The 21248-nt window shown below is 47.1% G+C and overlaps 1 protein-coding gene across 1 annotated transcript in view; it reads right to left on the reverse strand.

The window, feature by feature from the left end:
• Positions 1–21248, reverse strand: part of LGR6 (leucine-rich repeat containing G protein-coupled receptor 6) — a 146073-nt gene that overhangs the window by 31612 nt on the left and 93213 nt on the right. The window contains exons 5-6 of the mRNA XM_009881348.1: positions 16118–16333; positions 7149–7220 (exon numbers count right to left, since the gene is read on the reverse strand). Coding sequence (XP_009879650.1) covers positions 7149–7220; positions 16118–16333 — 288 coding nt within the window. The remainder of the gene's footprint in view (positions 1–7148; positions 7221–16117; positions 16334–21248) is intronic.

Genomic DNA, 21248 nt, shown 5'->3' on the forward strand with positions numbered 1-21248 from the left:
TCTGTGTCCAAGGAGAAGGCTTCGAGCAAAAGCCTGAGGAGGCAGAGGAGTTGAGGATCCCTGAGAGGTCACAGCAAGCATTTCTTGAGACCCCCTCCGGGGTTTGGAGGTTTGGGGAGACTCGGTGCTGTCTGTCACTGCAAGATCAGCAGCTCCAGGGAGTGGGGAGCCAGGCTGGAGAGCTCGCACTGTGCAAGAGCTGTGCAAGGGTGCAAATCATGAGGGTTTGGTGGGGAAAGGGAGAACAGGCAGAGTCCTGGGAAGGGGTGAGCCTTATAGCAGAGTTACTACCTATGCACAAATGCCGTGTCTCCAGAACTACCTTTTCACCTGGGCTAGATTCACTCCCTGTTGTTTTGATTCATAATTTTCAAAAATATCATGTCTGCTTGCAGTCACATTCAGCCAAAGCTCAGCGCCCAGTTGGAAAGTACCTGACTGGTTCAGAGCCTGAGCTGCATCAATGAGGACAGATTTCTGGCAGTCCAGGCTTTTGATCTTGGGAGAGATGATGCAGCACACTGGGACCAGTTGGTCCAAGGAGATGGCAGAAAGGACGTGTCTTGTCCCCATGCTCCCAGGCAGTGCATTAGCCAATTCAGTTTTCAGGTGGCTTTCTCTGTTTGGAAATGCCACTTTCCATTTACGCGATGCTCAGAGCACTCAGTGTGCTTTATAGCTCTGTTCTTAGACCAGACACAGGGACCCATGCACCAGGGCCCTGAGCTGTGGTCCTTCTCTCCAAAAAGCCAGCTGCCCCCTTTCTTTCTCCATGCCCAAGCCTCTGATGAAGCCTCCCTCCTCTGGCAGGGCAGGGTAGGACCACAGAGCCAAGCTGCCTCTGATGAGCTGCCCGGGGACCCACGCTGACACACAGCAGGGTTGGAGCGTTGGGATGCTGAGGAGGGAGCAGAGCAGCTCAGGGCAGCAAATAGGACATCTTTGGAGGAGTCAAAGCCATCAGCTACTTTGGGAATTGCGCAGAGTGGGATTAGCATCAAGAGATTGCACAAAAGGTTTCAAATTAAACATGCTGATGAAGCCAAATGCCACTTGAGGAGCAAGGTAGCACTTGGCAGACAGTTTTCCAGGAGAATAGCGAGGTCTGCCTGGCCCTAAAAGGGTTAAACAACCCTTGTGTGAGCTGTGGTGGAGATATTTCCCATTTCCTCCTTCCTGCCTTCATTGCCCGAGGTGCACTTTATATTAAATTTTTTTTTTCTCCCATAGACAAGCCAACTCTCCGGAGGAGTTGGTAGGTTCCAGCTCTGCTCTGCGTTTACAGAGTCTACTAATTACCCGGATAATAGGGCAGCGCACTGTGAAAGACTGTGGTAAGGGCATTTCCTGTGAGGCAAGGTTAGGCAGATAAAACGCCTGGAGCCAGAGGGTTTTGGATTCAGCCCTTCTGGGAGACGTTTTTAATTTATTAGCACTATCTTTTAAAAATAAATTAAAAGGTTATTAAATTAATGGAGTTTTGCTCTTTCCAAGTGATTTATCTCCTTTGTCTGATGAGTGGAGGAGCTGGCAGGGACGTGGATGGGGAGGGAGCAGTCAGAGAGATAGGAAAAGGCAGGGTTACTCAGACGGAGGGGACAGGCAAGGGCTGCGGGGCCCCTCTGAGCTGCTTCCCCATCACGTCCATGTCAGAGATGGGCCAGAGATGCCCAAACAACCAGAGGAGCAGCACTTTTGGGGCAGATCATTGCTATTTTGGTGGTAGCCCAGAGGCCTTCAGCACTTTGGGCTGGTCCTGGGGAGCAGCCATTCGTTTCCCATCCCTGCCTCTGCCCTGGCAGCCACCGTAGACCTGCTGCAGGGTGGGGAGACAGGACACTGCTGAGACGTGTTCACTCTGCCAGCATCAGGGTCTTGTCTGGCTGCATGTTCCAGGGCAGGGAGAAGCGCTGGTCCCTATTTTCAGCTCAGCACATGCTCCATGTATGTAGGGGACTCGGCCATGTCCATGGACAGGTCCACTGGGAGGGCCACAGCTCTTACTTTTGCATTTCTCCCTTACCACCTTTGCCTCGGTAGCTCAAAACTTAGACCTGAGCAGGCGTTGGGGGATATGTGATGGCATTTGCGATGGGGGACCCTGCACGTACCCACACCGGGGTGCTGCTCAGCACTGCCAGCCCATGTGCGCCGAAGAGCCATGTGAGGCTGCAGACCTGCCTAACCTGTATCAGAGGCCCCAAGGACTTGCCTTGATGGGTCTACTCACCACGCATGTGTGGCAATTGGCGCTCAGAGCCACAACACCTCCCCTCCCTGTGTGGGCAAAACAGTCCTAATGGGAGAAAAAACACTTCCTCCTTTCCTTCAAAGCGGAGCTCCCAGCCCAGCAGCATTTTCAGTGAAGTACTACTGTTTTGGTGGAAGACATGGGAAGATCCATGCAGGAACTTCTCCACCCCTTCACCTGCACTCTCTGCTTTCTGTCTGGGATCTGCCCTGCTTTGCTATGGGGACACTGGGCTCCCTAACAGCAGTCAAGCGAGGAAATGCTAAATGATGGTTTATCTGCACTGGTGTTTGGAGCTAGGACCTTGGGGGCCAGCTCCAAAATTCAGCTTCCATGATTAGATGCCCTCCTCATGGCTATCTGTGAAGTGCTATATACAGACACACAGAGACATATATATAGTTTCAGGTCACCTACCCCTTCCATCCCTTCACCCTGTAGAGAGCAGCAACTTGGGGCTTGGCCATCTGGAGGTACTTCATGCATTCTCCTTTCCCTCTAGGTCTGATCCATGAAAGATTTATATTCCAGGGAAGCAGAGGGCTAAGTTCAGTGTTATCACAACCTATCTAATGAGGTCAAAGTCAAGCACTACAAGGCATGAGGCAATTATTCATCAGCCCTTAGATTGCGTTCAGACTGGCTGCAAAGTTCAAGGACCTTAGGACATGGGTCAACTTTCCAGGTGAAGCTGGTAAGGAGGAAACCTGGGCATGAGATGAGCGGAAATTCATGTCACAGGGGTCCCCCCATGAGAAATACTGTCCTCATGCAGTGGTGGGGAACTTGGCTGCTGTATTAGGACCATGCAAACCTTTGGATGACATTTTTTCCTTGCTGCTCCCCTGAAAACACAGCCCTGACTCCTCTAGTGCTGTTCCCCAGCCCTGAGTGCGAGATCTGAATGTTTCCAAGAATCAACCTGTGTCATTGCAGTGATGCCTCTTGCTGCAGTTCACTTCTCTTCACATTAACTTTTCTTCACTTCACTTCTCTTCCCATGAACTTTTCCATAAACTTCCCTACTTACCAGGCTTATGCTACAGAACAGGTATAATCTAATGCCCCTCCCCTTCTCCCTGCGTTGTTAAAGATTGAGAAATTAAGTCCAGCATAATGAGGAAATGTAAAAGTTAAGACCCTTCCATCCAAATGCCAGGAAGCCAGTTATGCTGCCTGATGTTTTACAGCATACATTAAATGCCCTAAAGAGCAATACACTCCAGGGCAGGTCTTACAGGGCAGTGCAGGAGCAGCGAAGTGACATGAAGAGAAGCGTGGCTGGAGTCTCAGCTTTTGCCATGGCTCGCTCCTGCTTCTTGCAAAATATGGTGCTTCCCCTTGGCTTTTCTTTTCTCCTTCATTTCACCTTCCCAGTCCTTCACCTGAAGCCCTCTTGGGATCCCCCCAGCCCACCGCACCAGGCCATTTGCTGTGATCCCAATGCTCCCCTTGGCCAGAGGTCTTCCCCTCTGGGCATGCCTATGGGTTATGGTTGTCCTTTCCTTGGCATTTAAAGTCTCTGTCCCCAGCTGGCCCTGCTCTGCTTACCTGGCAGAGCTGGCTCTGCTTTATGTCACCCGAGCTGACACCTTATTTAAAGGATCTAGTCCATTACCCAAAGCGGCTACAGGAAAATATGTCACATAAGGACATATACACTCTTATTTACTCCGTGTTTTTTGGAGAGAGCTAAAAAATGCCAAGTATCACCCACTTCAACCTGGTTTCACGGCTCAGACATGCTTGGGGTTTCTTCCCACAGCCCTGCAGGGTTGCTCTGTGTTGCTCTCAGGCTTATGGGAACTGATGAGGGAATCTCCCTAGGCTTCAAGGCTATTTCGAAACCTTATTGGGAATCTGGCCAGAGCAGCTCTGACTTGCTTTGAGCCCAGGTTTCCTTCCCAGGAAGGGGAGGCTGGGGGGACTTGTGAACAGCCAGATCTTGTCCCGACAGAGAAAATTTTCTTGGAGCTGCTTTCTCTAGCTACATGCTGGTGTTTGACCGGTTGAGACCTGGTGGGTGTTGCACATTCAGTTCCATCTACCTGCCCCTCATCAGCATGGAAAACACAGAGCTGCTCTTGCTCTGTACCTGGCAGTGCTGACTTGTGTACGGTAGCTGCAGGTCAATGCAGGGGAAAGATGAGGTCATTAATCTGGCTTTACTTTACTTCTTTCTAGATTTGCTGCCCTCCTAAAATATCAGGGGCAAGCCATCTCCAAGAACAGATGCTCCGCTGGGACCTGCTTTTGCAGAAATTATAGGACCCGGGGTAGGCGCCTGGTGTGGTGGTGCCTAGGCAGCTTGTACACTGCTGCTTAGAGGAACAGAGGTTTCTGCACCTAAAACTTCCTAGGCTTTTCTGAAAACCCTGAAACAATTTTTTTCCTCTCAACTTTTACAGCTCAGCTATTGTGCCTGGCTTATAATCAGCATCTGGCCACAAATACTAATTTTAGGAACCCTGGAGAAGTTTCTGTCTTCACCAGCTCTTACCATCCTGCTGCCTTCCAGGAGGTAAGGCCCACGGGGTAACTGAGAGCAGTTTGGTCTCCACAAGCCAAGAAAATGTGCTAAGTGCTGTCAACAGAATGTAATCATATTTTGAGTTAAAGGGTATATGTGGAGATCGTAATAGTCTCCACATGCACAGGAGCTGAGAGGTGGTAGGTAGATGCAGGTCTAACAGCTTGGCTGAGCTGTTGCAGCATTATGCTTGGCTGTTTTTGGCCTCAAAGCTTGGCCAGCTTTGGTCAGCAGGGCAAATGAGTGCTGGAGAGTAACACGAGGGGGATGGCTCCACTTGAGGATCAATGTGTTCCTCAAAGGTCAGTGACTTGAAATAGTTGCTAAGCTGGAGGTGAGAGTTAGATGCTCACACCAAGAGGGCAAAAGCCATCTCACTCTCTCTTGAAGACACTCCTTCAGTGTGATCAGATGTGGAGGAGAGTTTGGAGATCTCGCCCACGGCACTGTCCTTGCTGCTGCAGGCAGCTCGTGGAGGCTGTGGGCTGTGGGATTCTCACATACACAAGTCCATCAGAGCCTGGGCACATGCAGTGGTCAGGCAGAGCCCTGCTCCAAGGGGACAGCCCCTGGAGGTCAAATACTCCCAGGGCTGCCTGGTCAGCAGGGATAGGGCTTTCACTGCTGCGGTCCTGCAGAGAGCCCCATCCCCGCAGTGCTGTGCAGACCCGTCCCTGCAGGGTCTGAGAGCAAGAGAGGGAGGCACTGAGCTCCCCTGAGTTCTGGGCATCTCAGGTGAGCAACAAAAGTTCTAGAGCAGGAGCAGAGGGGAAGAAAGGGAAAATGAGCTCTCAGCGCAAGTGTCTGTGAAAACTGAATTATATCCCAGGGCAATGGAAACCCTTTAGTCTTTCCCACAGTAAATAAGGGGCCAGTTTCTTCTCTGCAGCCCCATCCTGCTTGGGATGGGCAGCAGCATGGCTTCGCCTCGGCTGCAGAATAAGGTTGCCCTGATGTATGCTGTGCTGTTGCTGCATGGTCTGCCTAGGCTATAGCCCAAACAGGGTTTTCTTCCATCAGCAAGTCCTCCACTCCTCCCTGCAACCTGCCTGCCTTTGTGCTGCCTGGATGCCATGAGTCTGTCCTCACGCGTCTGCCTGTGCCCACCAGAAATGGCTGGGGAGAAAGCCAAGCTGGCACAGTGGTGGGGGAGATCTGTGGGTCACCAGAGGAGACCATCCAGCCTCCCTTCCTGCACCACCCCTGGCACGGTTCAGCCTCTCTCCAGCTGAGCCTTTCTGGGTGGCCCCAGGATGTGCCAGTCTGAAAGCCAGAGGCAATGCCTGTCATGGCCCTGACCCCGAGGAGCATGTCTAGGGACCGAGGGCTTGCCTGCCACTTCGACTCTCACCCAATTGCTGCTGCTGGCAGTGTGCTGGGCACAGAGGGGTCCTGTCTCCTTGAATGGCATTTGAATGCTGGGAAGCATCATCTCTTTTTGCTATGACCCAGACCCCATAGATCTCCCTGGCAAGGAGTGAGGGCTTGACTCTGACCCCAGGCCCTGCATGGAGGGACATCTTTCTGTACAATTAAGCAACAGGCACCTCTTCCAGTCTTTCAGAGCCTTGATTTATTTGCTTGCTTGTTTATGTTTCCTCCTAGGCCAATGCCCAGCACAGGAGACCAAATCAATTCATACTGCTGTCAAAGGTGTGGTGTGTGCAAGGCAAGGCTGTCAGATTTAAGTCTCTGTGAGTTCAGGGTGACCTGTCTGCTGCTAATGAAGATGCCTCCTGGAGGAGGGTTCATTCCTACTTCTCGTCTTCCCTCATGGTCTCCTGACAGATTGCCTACTGAGCCATGCCAAGAACATGGTGCAAGATGAAGTCAGCTGGCTATGGGTGATGCCAGATGACATGAGACCATGTAGAGATGTATTCCACAGATCCACAAGGATTTTACCAGCCTTGAACTCAAGCCAGCCCCTCATTTTGGTGGAGTCAAATGTTTAGGAGGCTTTGGGACCACATGCATGTGGTGAGGAGGTGGGGACACTCCCAGAGCAGGGCATGCATGCAAGCTCTCTGGATGGCACCAGGACTAGACTTTTGTCCAGGGCCTCAAAGCCCCCTCCCAGCCACTCTTCCCACATACCCAGACCCCTCTGCAGCAGCACAGCCAGGACAGCTTGCACAGACGCAGGGAGAAAGTCCAGTCTGCCACCACCCCAGGAAGCATCACGCCCTGGGCATCTACTTGCTGGCCTGATGCCCAGAGCCAGCCCTACTGCTGCTCTCAGAGCGTGGTGATGAGTGAACGTGCAGTGGAGCTGACCCAGAGACACCAGCCCTTTCCTGCAGGCTGTGCTAGAGGGGATGAACACATATGAGCTCTTTAGGACAGAGAAGAAAACAGGTAACTCACAGGGTTTCCAAGCTGTGCAGCCCGTCAAAGCCATTTGCTCCCAGGCTTTGGATCCGGTTGTTGTGCAGGTGCCTGTGGACAAAAGGAGATGGTCAGTGGAGGTCCAAGATGACCTTTTCCTGCCAGTCTGAGCCATGGCCCAGGCACATACTGCAAGCAAAGCACAGCCTGGGCTGGGATGATGAGGGGTGTTATAAGGTCCCCTCTGTTGCCCCATGAGACACATACAAGGTGCAGTAGTGCTTGCAGAGCAGCTACAGAGCTACCATTTGTCCCAGGAAATCCAGACTGATGTAGGAGCTTCCCTGAGACTTCCACTTTCGCAGCTGCTGGGTGACTTGTGGTGAGCATGCTTAAGCAAGAAGCTTCAAGAAACACTCTAGATCTCAGCTTACATTGGGCCCAACCCTACAAAGTGCTGTGTAGCTTCAACAGTTGTTCATGGGCACTGAGTGCTATCTAAGGACACAGTCATATTTGGACTCCTCAGAGTCTTAGTAGCAGCAAGAAGGCTTTGAGTTCAAAATCATCCTGTTACTCACAGTTCATTAATTTCACTTGCAAAAAATGAAAATGCTGCGAGTTCCTGGATTAGCTCCAGTTTGATTGCGATGAAAGTTGTCTTCAGTTTAATGCTTCAGAGTGTCTGGCTGAAGTGTAGGGGCCATGCAACAGCCTGATGCACATTCCCTACAGTAAGGCAACAATTTTTTCCTGTTCTCCTTCATCCTGGTGCTATGTGCCATGAACATTTAGTGCTTAAGGGCTCTGGAGCTCCCAGCCTTAATGTTGGTGCTGGAGGCCCATGTGCTGGGAGCCCTGCAAAGCCATCTGGGGTATTTTTGCCTTGGAAGCTCCATAGGTGATGGGTTCCTGGAGTCCCATCCGCTGGGTTCTCTGTTTCCATGCACCCCTTACTCCTATGTCTCATTTTTTTGGCAAACCCAAGACCTTAATTCCTGGATTCTTCCTCTCTGATTGTCAGAGACTCTGTGTGTGCATGTGTGCGCGTGCGCGCGCATGCGCATATCTGAGTGTTTTTGCCATCTGTCTTCCTTTACAGCTGGTGGGAGCTGTGTGGCTAATTGTGCATCCCCTTCTGAGATCCCACGCAAGGGCACCTTGAAGTCGATCTAGAGAGACCTTGTTATCAGCCTGAGGAAAGTCTGCTGAAAAAGAGAAGACAACCCAATGCTGCCCAGCCTCCTCTTCTACCAGCCCGCGCTTAAGCACTTTAGTGATGTCTGTGCATGCACTGGGACGGTCTGTGCAGAGAAATGCCCACCGAGGAGGTAAGGTCCTCTGAGGCAAGATACCCTCTTTGGTCTCTGTCAGGGTAGGTTTCCCCATCAGTTCATTTTACAGTTCAGATTCTCCTTTAACACAGAGTGCCACGTGGTTTATTTCCTGCCACAACACTTGCCTTTGGGGACCTTTTCTCCCTTGCCCATGCTCAGGGACGCACCAGCCTTTGTCCAACACTGCTGCCTCCTTCCAAGAGCCTGGGGGAGACTCCATGCTGGCAGGTGGATCAATGACTTTTTCGTTATTTGCTGCTTGATCTAAATCTGTCTCAGCTTGAAAAATCTCTCACCCCACCTGGATTCAAATGTGAGCTGTTTGGCTGAACACAGGCAGCTCCCACTGCCAAATATTCTAGTGTAAAACAGGAGGGACCTGGGAGTGGAGGAACAGCCAGGCTCTAGGGCAGTTTGGTAGGGGCTTGCAAAACAGAATCCAGCCCAAGACGGATGTTTGTCATTGGGATGAGAACATACAAACATTTCAGAGGAAGGGGAAGGGAGGGGGAAGATGTGCAATAAAATATGTTTGCTCTTTTGAGCAAATGGGAAAAAATAAAAGGATGTTGCCTGCAAGAAAACTTGGTTTGATTGTGACTCTTAGGAGAGAAAAGAAGTTGAGATCAAAATCAGAATCTTACAGGAGAAATTCCTCTTTGTCACAAGAAGAGAAGTTCAAATCCAGATAGTTTTCTCTATCAAATATTATGGGACAGCTTCATATCATGTTGCCCTTACTTGACTTGGCAATTCCAGTGCAAGATGGTGCCAACAATTTTGGGTCCCTTTGAGCACCTTTGAGCACTGGATATTGCCTTTGGCAAATCAAAGGTTTGGATCTGGAGTTGCTCTGTAATCGCAGCAACAGGTGTCACAGGAACCCCTTGTCCCATACCTCTGTCTGCTATGAGGGGGCAGCATGGGAGAAAGGAAATGCTGGATGCTAGGGAAGATGTGAGCTCCCTGGAGTTTTGTAGGGGTGGTACAACAGGACACCTCTAAGCTCACATGCTGAGCAGTTGACTGCTATCGCTCAAGTCAGGCAAGGAGGCAGAATAGAAAAGCAATCACCTGCTGTGTTTATATTTGGCTCTAAAGTGCTTTGTTTGGAGGCAGAGTAATGAAAATCATCAGAAGGAAGTTCTTTGTTGGTGAGAAAATTATGAGCAATTGAAAAAGAGAGTTATAAAAAAATTTGCTGTCCAAGCTGAACTCTAGAGTTGTTACCCAACCACATGCAATAATAGAAACAAGAGAGTTGGAAAGGTAAACACTTGAAAAGACATTCCTTTCTTCCATCCTGCCTTTTTTTTCTCCCCTGGTAAACAATTTTAACAAGTGGAATTGCAACATCTCCAGTGTTTGTCAATTTGAGCTCAGCCCACACGACGTTATATTCTGCCCTGTAAATTACAGCTGGTTTGATAACAGCTTGAGATACTTGGTTCGGGGCTATAAACAACCCTCTTGTGATGCAAAACCAAGAGAAATCTTTAAGCCCTTCCTATTCCTATTGGAGCTAGTATCCACCACTGTCCTCAGTAAAAGGAACGAGCTCTGTGTATCTCCCTTTGTGGGTCAGTGCCACAGAGTAAGGCTGGTTTTGGGCAATCATCCATGACAGCAGCTTTGCCCAGGAAGGAGAAGGACAGTCATTGCTTTTTTTGTGGGCTGGCATGCAGACTGTTTTTCAGTTACGCATCTCCATTAGAAAACAGTGGTCTCTTTGCAAAAGCAATTGTCACGACTGACCTCTGGCAGGGTGGCAGACAATTTGCCCTGTGTGCCCCTGCAGCAGCACGAGTGCTACCACATGCCATCTGCTGCATCAGGTGAACCCATGCTCCATCTTACTGAGAGGCAGCGTAAATAACAGTGGCTGCAGAATACCAAATGGCTGCAATCCCCCCGACAGGCTAGGGAGAGATGCTTCATCTTGGTTTGTATCTCAGGTGATGAGACTTTAGAAGCACACCAGAAAAAAAAGTCAACCCTACAAGATTCATTTGTGCCCCACAAAAAGAAAGCACAACAGTTTCAAGAAGGAAGATTTTCTGTCCTTGCCAACAATTTCTTATCACAAATTGGACATAACTGTGATTTCTCCAAATCATCCCTGCAGCACTCCTAGTGGAATTTGTTTGATTTTCGTTTCACTTCCTTTTCCATGTATTTTTCCAGTGGATTAAATGATCCTGGAGAACAGTCTTGTACTGAACTGAGAGATAGTCCAGTGCTAATGCTCACAGGCATTAGCACCGTGAGCTCCAACTCTGGAAATGCCACCTTCAAGGGGACTGGGCACCTCTGTCATTTGTCTTACACACAAGGGAAAGCAGGTTGAGCTAACGCACTAAATACTGGTTCAATAAAGGTCCTTGTCTGCATGAACAAGGGAGTAGACTGTAAGGAAAGGGAAATTCTGCTTTGTGCACTGGTGAAACCGGCTCTGGAAAGGGTATTTCTGGTACCCACATTGTTAACTGGATGTTGATAATTTGAAATGGGTGCAGAGAAGAGCAATAAAAATGATCCAAGGGCTGGAAAAAACTCGGATGGAGACTTAGAGAACTCAATCTGTTTAGCTTATTAAAAATAAGATCAAGGGGATGAGTGCAGTGTAACATATAGGATTTTTCCTGGTTAGATAATGGGTACTAAAATGGTTCTGTGATTTAGTGGAGAAAAGAATAATAAGAACAAATGTCTGAAGTCAAAGCCAAAGAAAATTCAAATGGGAAATATGAGCTTTTTTTTTTTTTGTTAACACTAAGGATGATTAACCACTGGAACAAACTACAAAGAGAAGTGGTGGATTCTCCATCGCTTTCATTTCTAATGACTTCATTTTTTCTTCTCAAAAAGGACAAATGTAAATATTTTCCACCAGTTATTTGCATTAAATTATTTGAACCAAATTCAAATCTGACATGATATGAATTTTCCCACTGGACCAGGCATTGCCATGATGAATTTCCAGCCCTATTGTGGCAAAATTGTCCTTTTCCTCAACTTGGCCATGGATAAGTAGAGAAACCTAAATCACAAATGGTGCAAATTCTCATGGATTGTTTCTGGCAGTGAAGGACCAGCATGAGACTTGTCTGGTGAAGAATAAAACTTGATCAGAAGTGACATTCTCAGGGGTGCATTGGAGTGCTATTTGCTTCTTCCTCAAGTGCTCGAGAGGGAAATTCACTTTTTCCAAGGCAGCATGCTCTGTCCTCAGAAAGAAAAGGCACTTTTCCAAATTGAAAGGCCCATGAATGGGACCCAGATGTTCCAGGCAATATTGTTCTTAGTAATAATGAATTGCACATGCCTGGCACTCCCCGCCAACACCAAGGTTCCCAAGAACTTCTCAGAGAGGGACTTGTTAACTCCCTTATACAGGTGAAGGCAGCGATGCAAAGGCTCATCCTGACACTCTGATCCACCAGACCTGGGGTTTGTCATGCTGGGATCCTCTGGATCACAGATGCCAGCTGAAAGTACTGGTGTTCAGCTCCCCTGGAAAGCAGGGATGAGATGTTTGACATTTGCTCCCAGGCAGGGAGGACCCTGAAAATCGGTGGTCCCGTTTGAAAGTTTTGGCCAGAGTAACACCAGAACAAGGACCAAAATGAGGATGGCAACCCAGGAGTCTTGGAAACTAATTTTCTCCTCTAGTCACTAAACCATGCTGTTAGAAAGAGAGAGCGAGCGGCATCGTGTCCTTACATGATAAGAACTGTAAGAAAATAAGTTCTACTAAATGTCCTTCATTTACTGTCTTCAGATCACAACACATTTAGCTGGAAGGTCTTGCTGGGTGACCTAGGAGGGAAGTGCTTTCAGGTGAGTGGCTTGTCCTCAAGAATAAAACATCAGCTGAAATTCAGGTTGCATGAAGGTAAAGTGATGTGAGGCGGGGAAAACCAGTCTTATATGAGCATATGCGGTAACAGGCTCTTAAATATCTACAGGAAGGAACTCTTGATGTTTAGTAGCTGTCAAAAAGGCAAACCAAATGATAGGAATGACTAGAAAAGAGAAAATGGGCTACGGAATGGCATTATACCATTGTGTAAACTCATTGTTCATTCTTGTCTTTGCTACAGCGTGAGGTTCTGGTCTCTCCACCTCGCAGGTGTGGAGGAATGAACAAGTGTGATATGTAGGCAAACTTCTGATGGTAAACAGCTGACTGGACGGAGACTGGAAAAGCTGCGATGAGGGAAGGGTATGACAGACAGTAATAAATACAGTTATGGCACAGACGAGGTAGAGACAGAGTACAAGAATTAGGGAGTGTTAAGCAAAACTATCTGGTAGTGGCATGAAAACAGCTTTCCCAGAGTCCTTGTTTTTCAAAGACCTGTGTGCAGGCAGACAAAGGTCAGGACCAGATAAGAGGAGTGGAGCATCTTTTTTGCATTATGGGGCCAAGTTAACTCACTGGCTCCAAGCTCACCACACATAGGGCAGCAAGTGCTGGGTCCTTTTGACAGCAGGATGTTCAGCATTTTAGGAATGTTTGAATCAGTGGGATTTCCATGCTCCCTGTGGACTCAAACAGAGAAGGATTGGGGTTTTGACCTCATTTGCTCTAACTTAAAGGTTTCCCTGTCATGTGATGAAAGTAAAACTATCCAAAGACTTTCTTTAGCCAGGTCCATCATTACAGGGCTGCAGAACAGACCCTTCTACTGCCTAGCCTGTGTAGAAGAGGGCACCCTGACTCTGTGTCCCATATGTCCCATCCACCTCCCAGCATCTCTGCTGAAAGCGCTCACTGCTCCTTTGATGACACCAGGAAAGAAGGGAACTGCAGCCCATTTCAGAGATGTGACAACAAGGACATGTCCGTGGTGTTGGGGAAATACCCGGCTACGGTTCCCAAATTCGTCCATGTGAGATTTTACTGCAGGACTAATGGACCTGTCTGGGGCTGGGGCTGAAAGAGGTGCTGTGATTCCTGGTTTGGGAGTTGACTTTCTGCTGAATTCAGCTGACAGAGGAGATGAGGGACACTAGCAAGAACTGCTGTCATGCACTTTATCAGCCTGTCAGCACAGCAGCATGGGGGTTTCAAATGCTCACTTCTAAATTAAAAGTCTTTTATGCCCAAGAAGATGCTTTTTGTAAAAAAAACCCTTTGCTTCATTCAAATCATTAGCTGAAAAATATTCAGGACTATTTCTGTTTGTGCAGAGGCACATTCTGTCAGACCTGGAGCGAAGATCTTCAGTATCCTATTCCCATGAGCCCCCTGATCAAACAAGCCATCTACCTTCTGCCATCAGCAGCACAGTGCCAACTACACAGCACGTGAAGCCCTTGATATCAAGGCTGGGGAAAGGATGGCGCCAATTACTGAGACTCACAGATTTCATGATGAGTGATTTACATGAGGCTCTGTTTGCTGAACACCCTGCAGCCCTAGTTGGAAACCTGCAGCAGCAGTACATGGGAATAAGATCAGGGAATTCCTCAACAGAGGTGTAATTTATTAGCAGAGACTGAACCCCTTAACTTGTTCCAGATTGAGGCTTGTATATTCTGATGGTGGTGCTTTGTGTCAGTGCAGGATGATCACCCGCACCTCTCCCAAAGGCCCCCGGTGTGTGCACATCTCTGCACCTGGGAAGGTCATGCCCTCAGCTGTGGTCAGCCATGTCCATGAGTATTAACCAGGCGTATATGAGAGACTCCCCTGTGCTCCTCCACGTCTGCTCTTGGCTCTCCTCCCCCAGGTGCTCATTTTAATACCTCTCAGGCTAGAAGTTTCCTGACGTTTATGGTAGCTCTTCTCAATCTATGTGCAAAATCAGACACTTGTGGAGGAATGCTCATGTGTATCATCTGCATCCTGATAGGGAAAGTCTCCTTGCAAACTTTACTGTCTAGCTCAGCTGGCTTTTGGGAACATTTGCTTCTCAGCTTGGTGGGTGACTCCGAAGCAGGGAAACATCCCTGGTAGAGGCACAGGAAGAACACTGGGTGACTTTCCACTGGCTGCGTGCTGACAAGGGTATGCATGGAAGCATGGGAGAGATTTATGGGGCCAATTCTGCCAAACACTTGTGATCCCACAAAAATTTAGCTTTGTGTCCCACAGCGCCTGGCAGGATCACACATGTGTTCCCTTCCAATTGTCTGCGGTGGGACATTATTCTCTCCCTTGTGACCTAATGGTCAATGACTTTTATTTCTTGAGCTTGCCTGTTTAATTAAGGAGTTGCTTCTCACCCAAAGTATGGGATAAGCCAGAATGAAAGCAGCATGCTTTTGAGACTGAAATAAAATCCCAAATGTCAGCTCACCCTCCGTGCTAGCTATTAAAGCTGAATGAAGTGGTTGCATTATGATGGTCATGGGATGCCTTGTAGAACGAGCACTATTGTGGGTGAAAACTACTTATTTGACATTTCCCAAGTTGCTTTTAGCATTTCTCCTAAATAAGCCTTTATGCTTTGTCTAAACAGCTGAAGCTGATACTAATAAAACTCTGGACTGTCCTTTGTCCAAGCACTTTCTATGCTAGATGGCTTCAGTAAACACTTTACATTTTGAAAGCAAAATAATTGCTAAACTTTCACTAAGGCACCACATGCTGAGGTTGCTTAATATCCTGGTATCAGTCTGCATTACCAAACTAAAAGGTGGTATTTCATGTAGATACAGGAGCTCTAAAGTAATTGGCAATCACACCTGAACTTGCTAATCAACACCAAAAAAGTAACGACTAGCTAATTTGCACGTGTAAACTTCCTTTTAAAAGCTAGATAATATACAAGCCTCTGTTGATAGAAAGGATGCACCTCCTGATGTAACTGCCAAAGACATCAGTTTGCTTTCTGATTATAGGCTGCAGAGAATTTTAGCGTGTTTCTCTTTTCTGCAGAGAATTTTAGCGAAATGTTTCCCTCCTGGACAAGGTATCTTCTGAGAGCAGCACTGTTCTTTACATTGCTCTGAAAGCTGGCAGTAAAATGTTTATAACGCAAACTGGACAAGAACATGCATCATGGGGTTGTGATCACCGCAAAGAATAGTTGATCTGCACGGATAACACAGTCATGCAAACAAGCACGCACAGGCTTGGACAAGGTGTTGAGGTTAGATCTTTTGTTCAAAATCATTATTTGGTCAAAAAGTTTTGTTGGCATGTTTTCCAAGAAAAAAAAAATAATTGATTTTTGTCTTGGCTGGAAGTTTTTGCAGGTTTTTTGCTGTTGTGGGGTTTTGGGGTTTTTTTCATGTTGACAGAAACTCCTGGAGTCTTAACACTGGGATTGAAGGGGGAAATAGAAATGAGCAGCTTTTTGTTGCTTGAATCTTCAGGTTGAAGAAAACCTGCTTTTTGTTTGCAGATACTGATTTATTTTTTTTTTAATGCAAAACATTTTTTGAAAGGTATCAGGGAGCTTTTTGGCTCTTCAGTGAAAAGGACAGAAAACACGAAAATAGTCAAAAGTGGCAATTTTAGCACTTCATATCAAACAGCGGGGATTCCTTGACTCTCGTGAACAAAACCTGCTGCCCTTACAGCAAACAGCTACTCCTGAGAAGCAACCAGCAGGTCTTCCCATGAGAGGAGGACCCTGTTTGGCAGCCACAGTCAGCACCTTGTCCCAGCCGGAGGATGCCACGGCTGCGAGGGAGTAACAAGCGGAGAAGGCTTACAGCACCACGAGGCTGCTGAGGTTCTGGAAGGCGTAATCAGGAATGTGCCAGATCTGGTTGAGTGCCAGGGTCATGGCTTGCAGCGCTGGCAGGTGGTTCAGAGCTTGGACAGGGATCTCCGTCAGGGCATTATCATCCAGCCACAGGTGACGCAAGGAGAGCAGCCCCTCAAAGCTCTTCTCGGGCACCACAGAGATAAGGTTTGCATCCAGGCGTCTGAGTGGGAAAGAAACAGGGTGGGGATAAGTGAGAGATGGATCTAGCATTGCTTTACGTGCCCGCAGTGTTATGCAAAAGGAGTTTTGATGCTGAGGTGGGATGGATTGATGGCCAGGGAGATTGGATTAGGCTGTAAATAGTGATTAGCATAAGGAGGTCTCAGTGCAAGGCTCCTGCCTGTGCTTGGAGAATTTTGACCGCTACCAAGGATGAGCCCTTCTTGAGGGCCATTTAGTGCTGCCAGCTGATGGCAGCTTCTTAAACAAAATGGTTGGGCTAAGCCCTTTCACACAGACCCACCAGATGGACACTGGCCAGCTGTGGCTTGCAGGCACTCCCTTTGAAAATGACCGTCAAAGCTGCATCCCTTGGGGCTGGGCTTGCCATGCTGATCTATGGAGGCACAGCCCTGTTGGGGTACCCCACCACCTGCTCAGACCCACTACTGCAGGATGTGCGGGACAGCCAAATTCCAGAAGCCCCATTCCAGAAGAAAATGGAATTTTGATCCATTGATCTGAACTGCCAGAGCTACCTGCAAAAGCACTGTGAATGAGTCAGAACGTATGTCATGGTGCAGGAATTAAGCCTGTGCTCTCTGTATCACACATGTTCGGGCCTTTCTTTCTCCTTGATTTGCCAATAGCTTTTTTTTTTTTTTTTTTAATCATCATGGAAACCTCAAGGCAGTTGAATTTGAGGTTTAATTTGGTGAGAAACTTTAATTTTTAAGAGTTGTTTTTGTTCCAAAATAGAATGAGAAGCCAAAAAATATTAAGCTTATTATGAAAAAAAAAAAAGTTAAAAAACTAGGTTTGGGAATCATCTCTCTTAAAGATCTCTTAGTTCAACAATGGTGAGCAGGATACAATGTGTTATCTGTAGATTTTAAAATCAAAATATGAGGGGAAAACACTTCAAATTTGGATGAAATACCAGGAACCAATTATACCAAGGAGAAAGAAAATTCTGATTTCCACCCACAGCCAACAGACCTTATTTTAATTTTCCAAGCTATCTAAAGGAAAGATCTCTGAATTCAAATTGCAAAGAGAAAGCACTTTGCCTCTTATCAAAGCATGAGAGAAGGAAGTTAACAGAACTGTCATGGCCCAGCCCTCAAATCAACGATCCTCCATAATGGAATGTGTATAGAAATTAGTATTTTTGACTACATAAAGTAATATTTTCGATGAAAATTGGGCATGGGAGCAGATCCCCAGACACTCTTCCCTTCTGGCACCAGACCCTTGTCCAAAGAGCACAGACAATATTTCCTAGCTCACAAACCACTTCCCAGCACCCCACAATAAATTTCTAGTCTGCAGGAGACCAAATGCCCCACCAGCTGCATGGAGCAGGGAGGACACCAGGTGCGAGCTGTTGTCTTTAGAGTGGGGTGGTGTTTCCTGGGTGAAATTCTCAGATGATCCTGGGAAACAGACCTTTTCCTATGCCACAGAGAAAAGCATTTTCTACACTGGCTGTTCTAACCTGGATGGACAAAGCTGGAGATATGTACCCGGTCGAGAAGTGCAGTCAAACCTTCTTGAGATTTTCACTGGACAACTGTCCTTTAAATGCAATGCACAGGTCTTGATACATAACCTCAAACCAAAATGGTACACCAAGGTGGATTAAATATCTATTTTGTTACTCCCATTTTGCCACATTAATGTATTTTTCCAAAGTGCAATACACTTTCATTGCTGCAAAGCGGCATTTTCTGGTGCAAGACTGCTCAGCTGAGAGTTTTTCAGCCAGCTCTATTGATTGCTCTCTGGATGACAAAAGCACATCTCACCCAAAGCTCATCTCAGTTGCCACAGGATTTGCATCTTTGCTCAGAGGGCTGATATAACACCGCGTATATTTTCCTCTTGTAGAGGTTGGCATGTTGCAAGTTCTGCCTCAATTTACCTCCTTTTACCAAGACTACAAACAAATCAGAGCATAGCATCATTCATTTTCCTGAGAAGACAAATCCAAAGAATAAAGAATGGAAAAGCAAACCCTGCAGCAGCTCAGGATAAGATTAAAGACTCTATTTGAAAATTTTCATCAAACTGTTTTGGGACAAACAAGAACTTTTTGACCAAAATTAAAACTTGTGTGGGAAATGTTAATCTTTGCTTAATTTTTCCATTCCTTCTTCAGCATAAGAATTCTGTTAGTTTTTGGCATCATAATCTGTTTTTTTTTAAAAAAAAGTAGTACTGCTTACTTTTCTCAGAGACATTCTGTCATCCAAATCCCTATATGTTTACTGAAAACTGTTTTAAAGCGAATGCTCTGTTTCAAGTTTAATTAATTAAAGAACAGACAATGAAAATATCCACTGAGAATAGTTATCATTTTTCAAAACCAAATTAAGCTTTCAGAAATGGAGATGCTAAAACAGACCCAAGGGCTGGTACACCAGGTTGAGCTGTCCAAGACAGGGATGGTTCGTGGCAAGGGAGTGAGGTGGGCCCCATAACTGTCTAGCTTTATGTCCCACTTTGGTCATGAACTCATGGGTGAAGCCACAGACGTGAGCCACAAGGGTGTTTGGCTTCAGTGTGACAGTGCTCCAGGTGTTGGGGAAACCATTAATGCTGATGGATTTTGTCCATGGCTATTTAGTATATGGTCAGGAAAGGCACTTTTTTACATCCATGGTCCATAGGTATGGGAGAAGTGCCAATGAAGTAACATGTCTCCTTGGTGGATTTTTTTGAGGTCCTCAGACACCTCCCTGTCTTTGTGGATCTCTATATGGTTATATAGAGGTTATGGCAATAACTGAGATTCATCTAAGGAATTTGTTAATGCTCCTGGATGGCCACTAGCTTTGCACATGCTGCAGTGCCAAGCCAGGCTCTGCCCCATGTCTCCACACCCTGCCATCAGCGAGAGGTCACCTCTGCAAGACTAAAACAAAGCCCAAGTCTCCTGTCTTCTCACCCCTGCAGGGGTCACCTGCTGGCAACATGGAATGTAGTGAAGAGTGTGGCCAATGTCCATGAGACGCTATCTGGAGAGCAGTGTCCTCAGACAATGTTGGTGAGCTCCAGCCACGTAATTGCTGCCTTAATCTGCTCCAGAGTGTGACAATCAGACCCAGTCAGGTTCTTCAGTGGAGTGAAAGGAAAACTTTCTGCTGGGTGCAATGAGCTGGACAAGGGCCTGAGGAACCTCAGAAACGGCCTGCTTGGACCACAGCACAGCAAGATGCACCTATTTGGAGCTAGGGAAGTTAAAATTAGGAACAAGGAAGTGTCCAGGTGAAGGCATTTCACACACAGCACAACAGGCAGGATTCCTAATGTGCCTTTGCAGCATTGACAAGGGAACAGGGAACATGGACTAAGTGATGGCTGCGTTCTTGGTACCAAAAGGTCTCTGGGTTGTCCAATTGCTTCTCAGGGAGTTGCTGGCTTTTTCTGGAATAGAGGTGCATTCTTTCTAATAAAAGCTGTGCATGTGGGGATTGCTAATTGCTATGGCTTTCAGACAGCTCTCCGCTCTCTTCTGGAAGGAGAAAAGCTGAAGTTCTTGGCACAGAGTTGTTAGCAATTATATCAATTATACTAAACAAAAACCAACCCAACAGTTCTCTCCTTTCTTCAGTGTGTGACTCTGGCTCTGTGAGTGTTTTGTGTTATGATTTATACCTAAGATAATTGGGCCGATTAGTGGGTAAATGGGACAGTGCAGGCTGGGGCTGGCTCCTCACCTTCCATGGAGATGTTTTAATCTTTATTTGACCAAATCACTCAGTTAGATTTCCTTGCAAGCATTAACCCATTTGTTGCTTACAGAGGAAGATGCCTCTTTCACGGAGCTGCTGGATGGCTTAGAAGTGGGACTCCATCACACGCCTGCTGTCAAGCAGTGCTGTTGGTCTGGTGAGCGGATGACACACACAGTGGTCTCCAGATGTCTGCATGGACAAGATTTCCAAGTGACTTCACAGGCTCAAGCAAGGCACTGCAGAGTATTGTCCTGGTTGTTGCAGGCAAAAGGAGCTGATTTTAAGAACAATGGTATATGAAAGTCACCAGCTGCTTGAAAATCTTAACTTCTGGCTTCAGTTCTGCATCTACTGCTGATAGTTATGGGGCATTTATTGACTTCAACATGACACTTAGCCAAAAGTCCTAAAAGTGCCTGGAATCACCTCAGATTTTACTCCATTTTCTGGTTTAGGGACTACGGGGATGGGGAGAGAGGGACTTGCCAGGGAAGCGCATCAAAAGTCCCTTGGCTTTTGTTCTGAGGGATTGCCTATGTCATCTTTGTTCCTTGAGCAGATGTTCGCACCTGTGCTGAGCCATAGTGAGAGAACCAGATCAGCATCAAATGCAAATATGTCTGAGCCCCACCAGCTGGTGCCTTTGCTGCTGCTGTAGCCAGTGGCAGCTCTAGGGAGCCGAAGGAACCTGTGTGGGGTGGGAAAGGGAAGTCTTTCCTTGGGCAGGACAGTGTCAGGTAGGCTTTGTGTGGGTGCAGGGTTAAAAGTCCAGTATGCCTTTGAAAATCCACTTTATTGCTTTAAACATCGTCTGTATTTGATAAAGGCTTGAGGAGGAATTGCCTGCCTTTTTGCCAGGAACAGTCTAGAGATGATGCTAGGATCAAAAGCATTCCTAGAAGGAATCAAGCAGGTAGGGAAATCCTTTTCTAATGAGAAAAGGTCAAGAGTGGTAGATTTCTCCTTCCCAGTGTGCAGAGGAGAAGCCAATGCAATCAGTACAGCAATTCAAGAGGTCCAGGTGGTGGTGGGGCTACGTGCAGTTGCCAGTGCAGTGAGCATGTCATAAGTTTTGTATTAATTCTGACAAGTCAAGCTATAATCTGAGGTCATTGGTTTCCTGTGCCACAGACCCATCAGTTTCTAAGAACTGTTTTGTTCTAAGAACTGCTTCTT

Source organism: Charadrius vociferus, unplaced genomic scaffold (assembly GCF_000708025.1).
Source record: "Charadrius vociferus isolate BGI_N301 unplaced genomic scaffold, ASM70802v2 scaffold333, whole genome shotgun sequence".
Lineage (NCBI taxonomy): Eukaryota > Metazoa > Chordata > Aves > Charadriiformes > Charadriidae > Charadrius > Charadrius vociferus.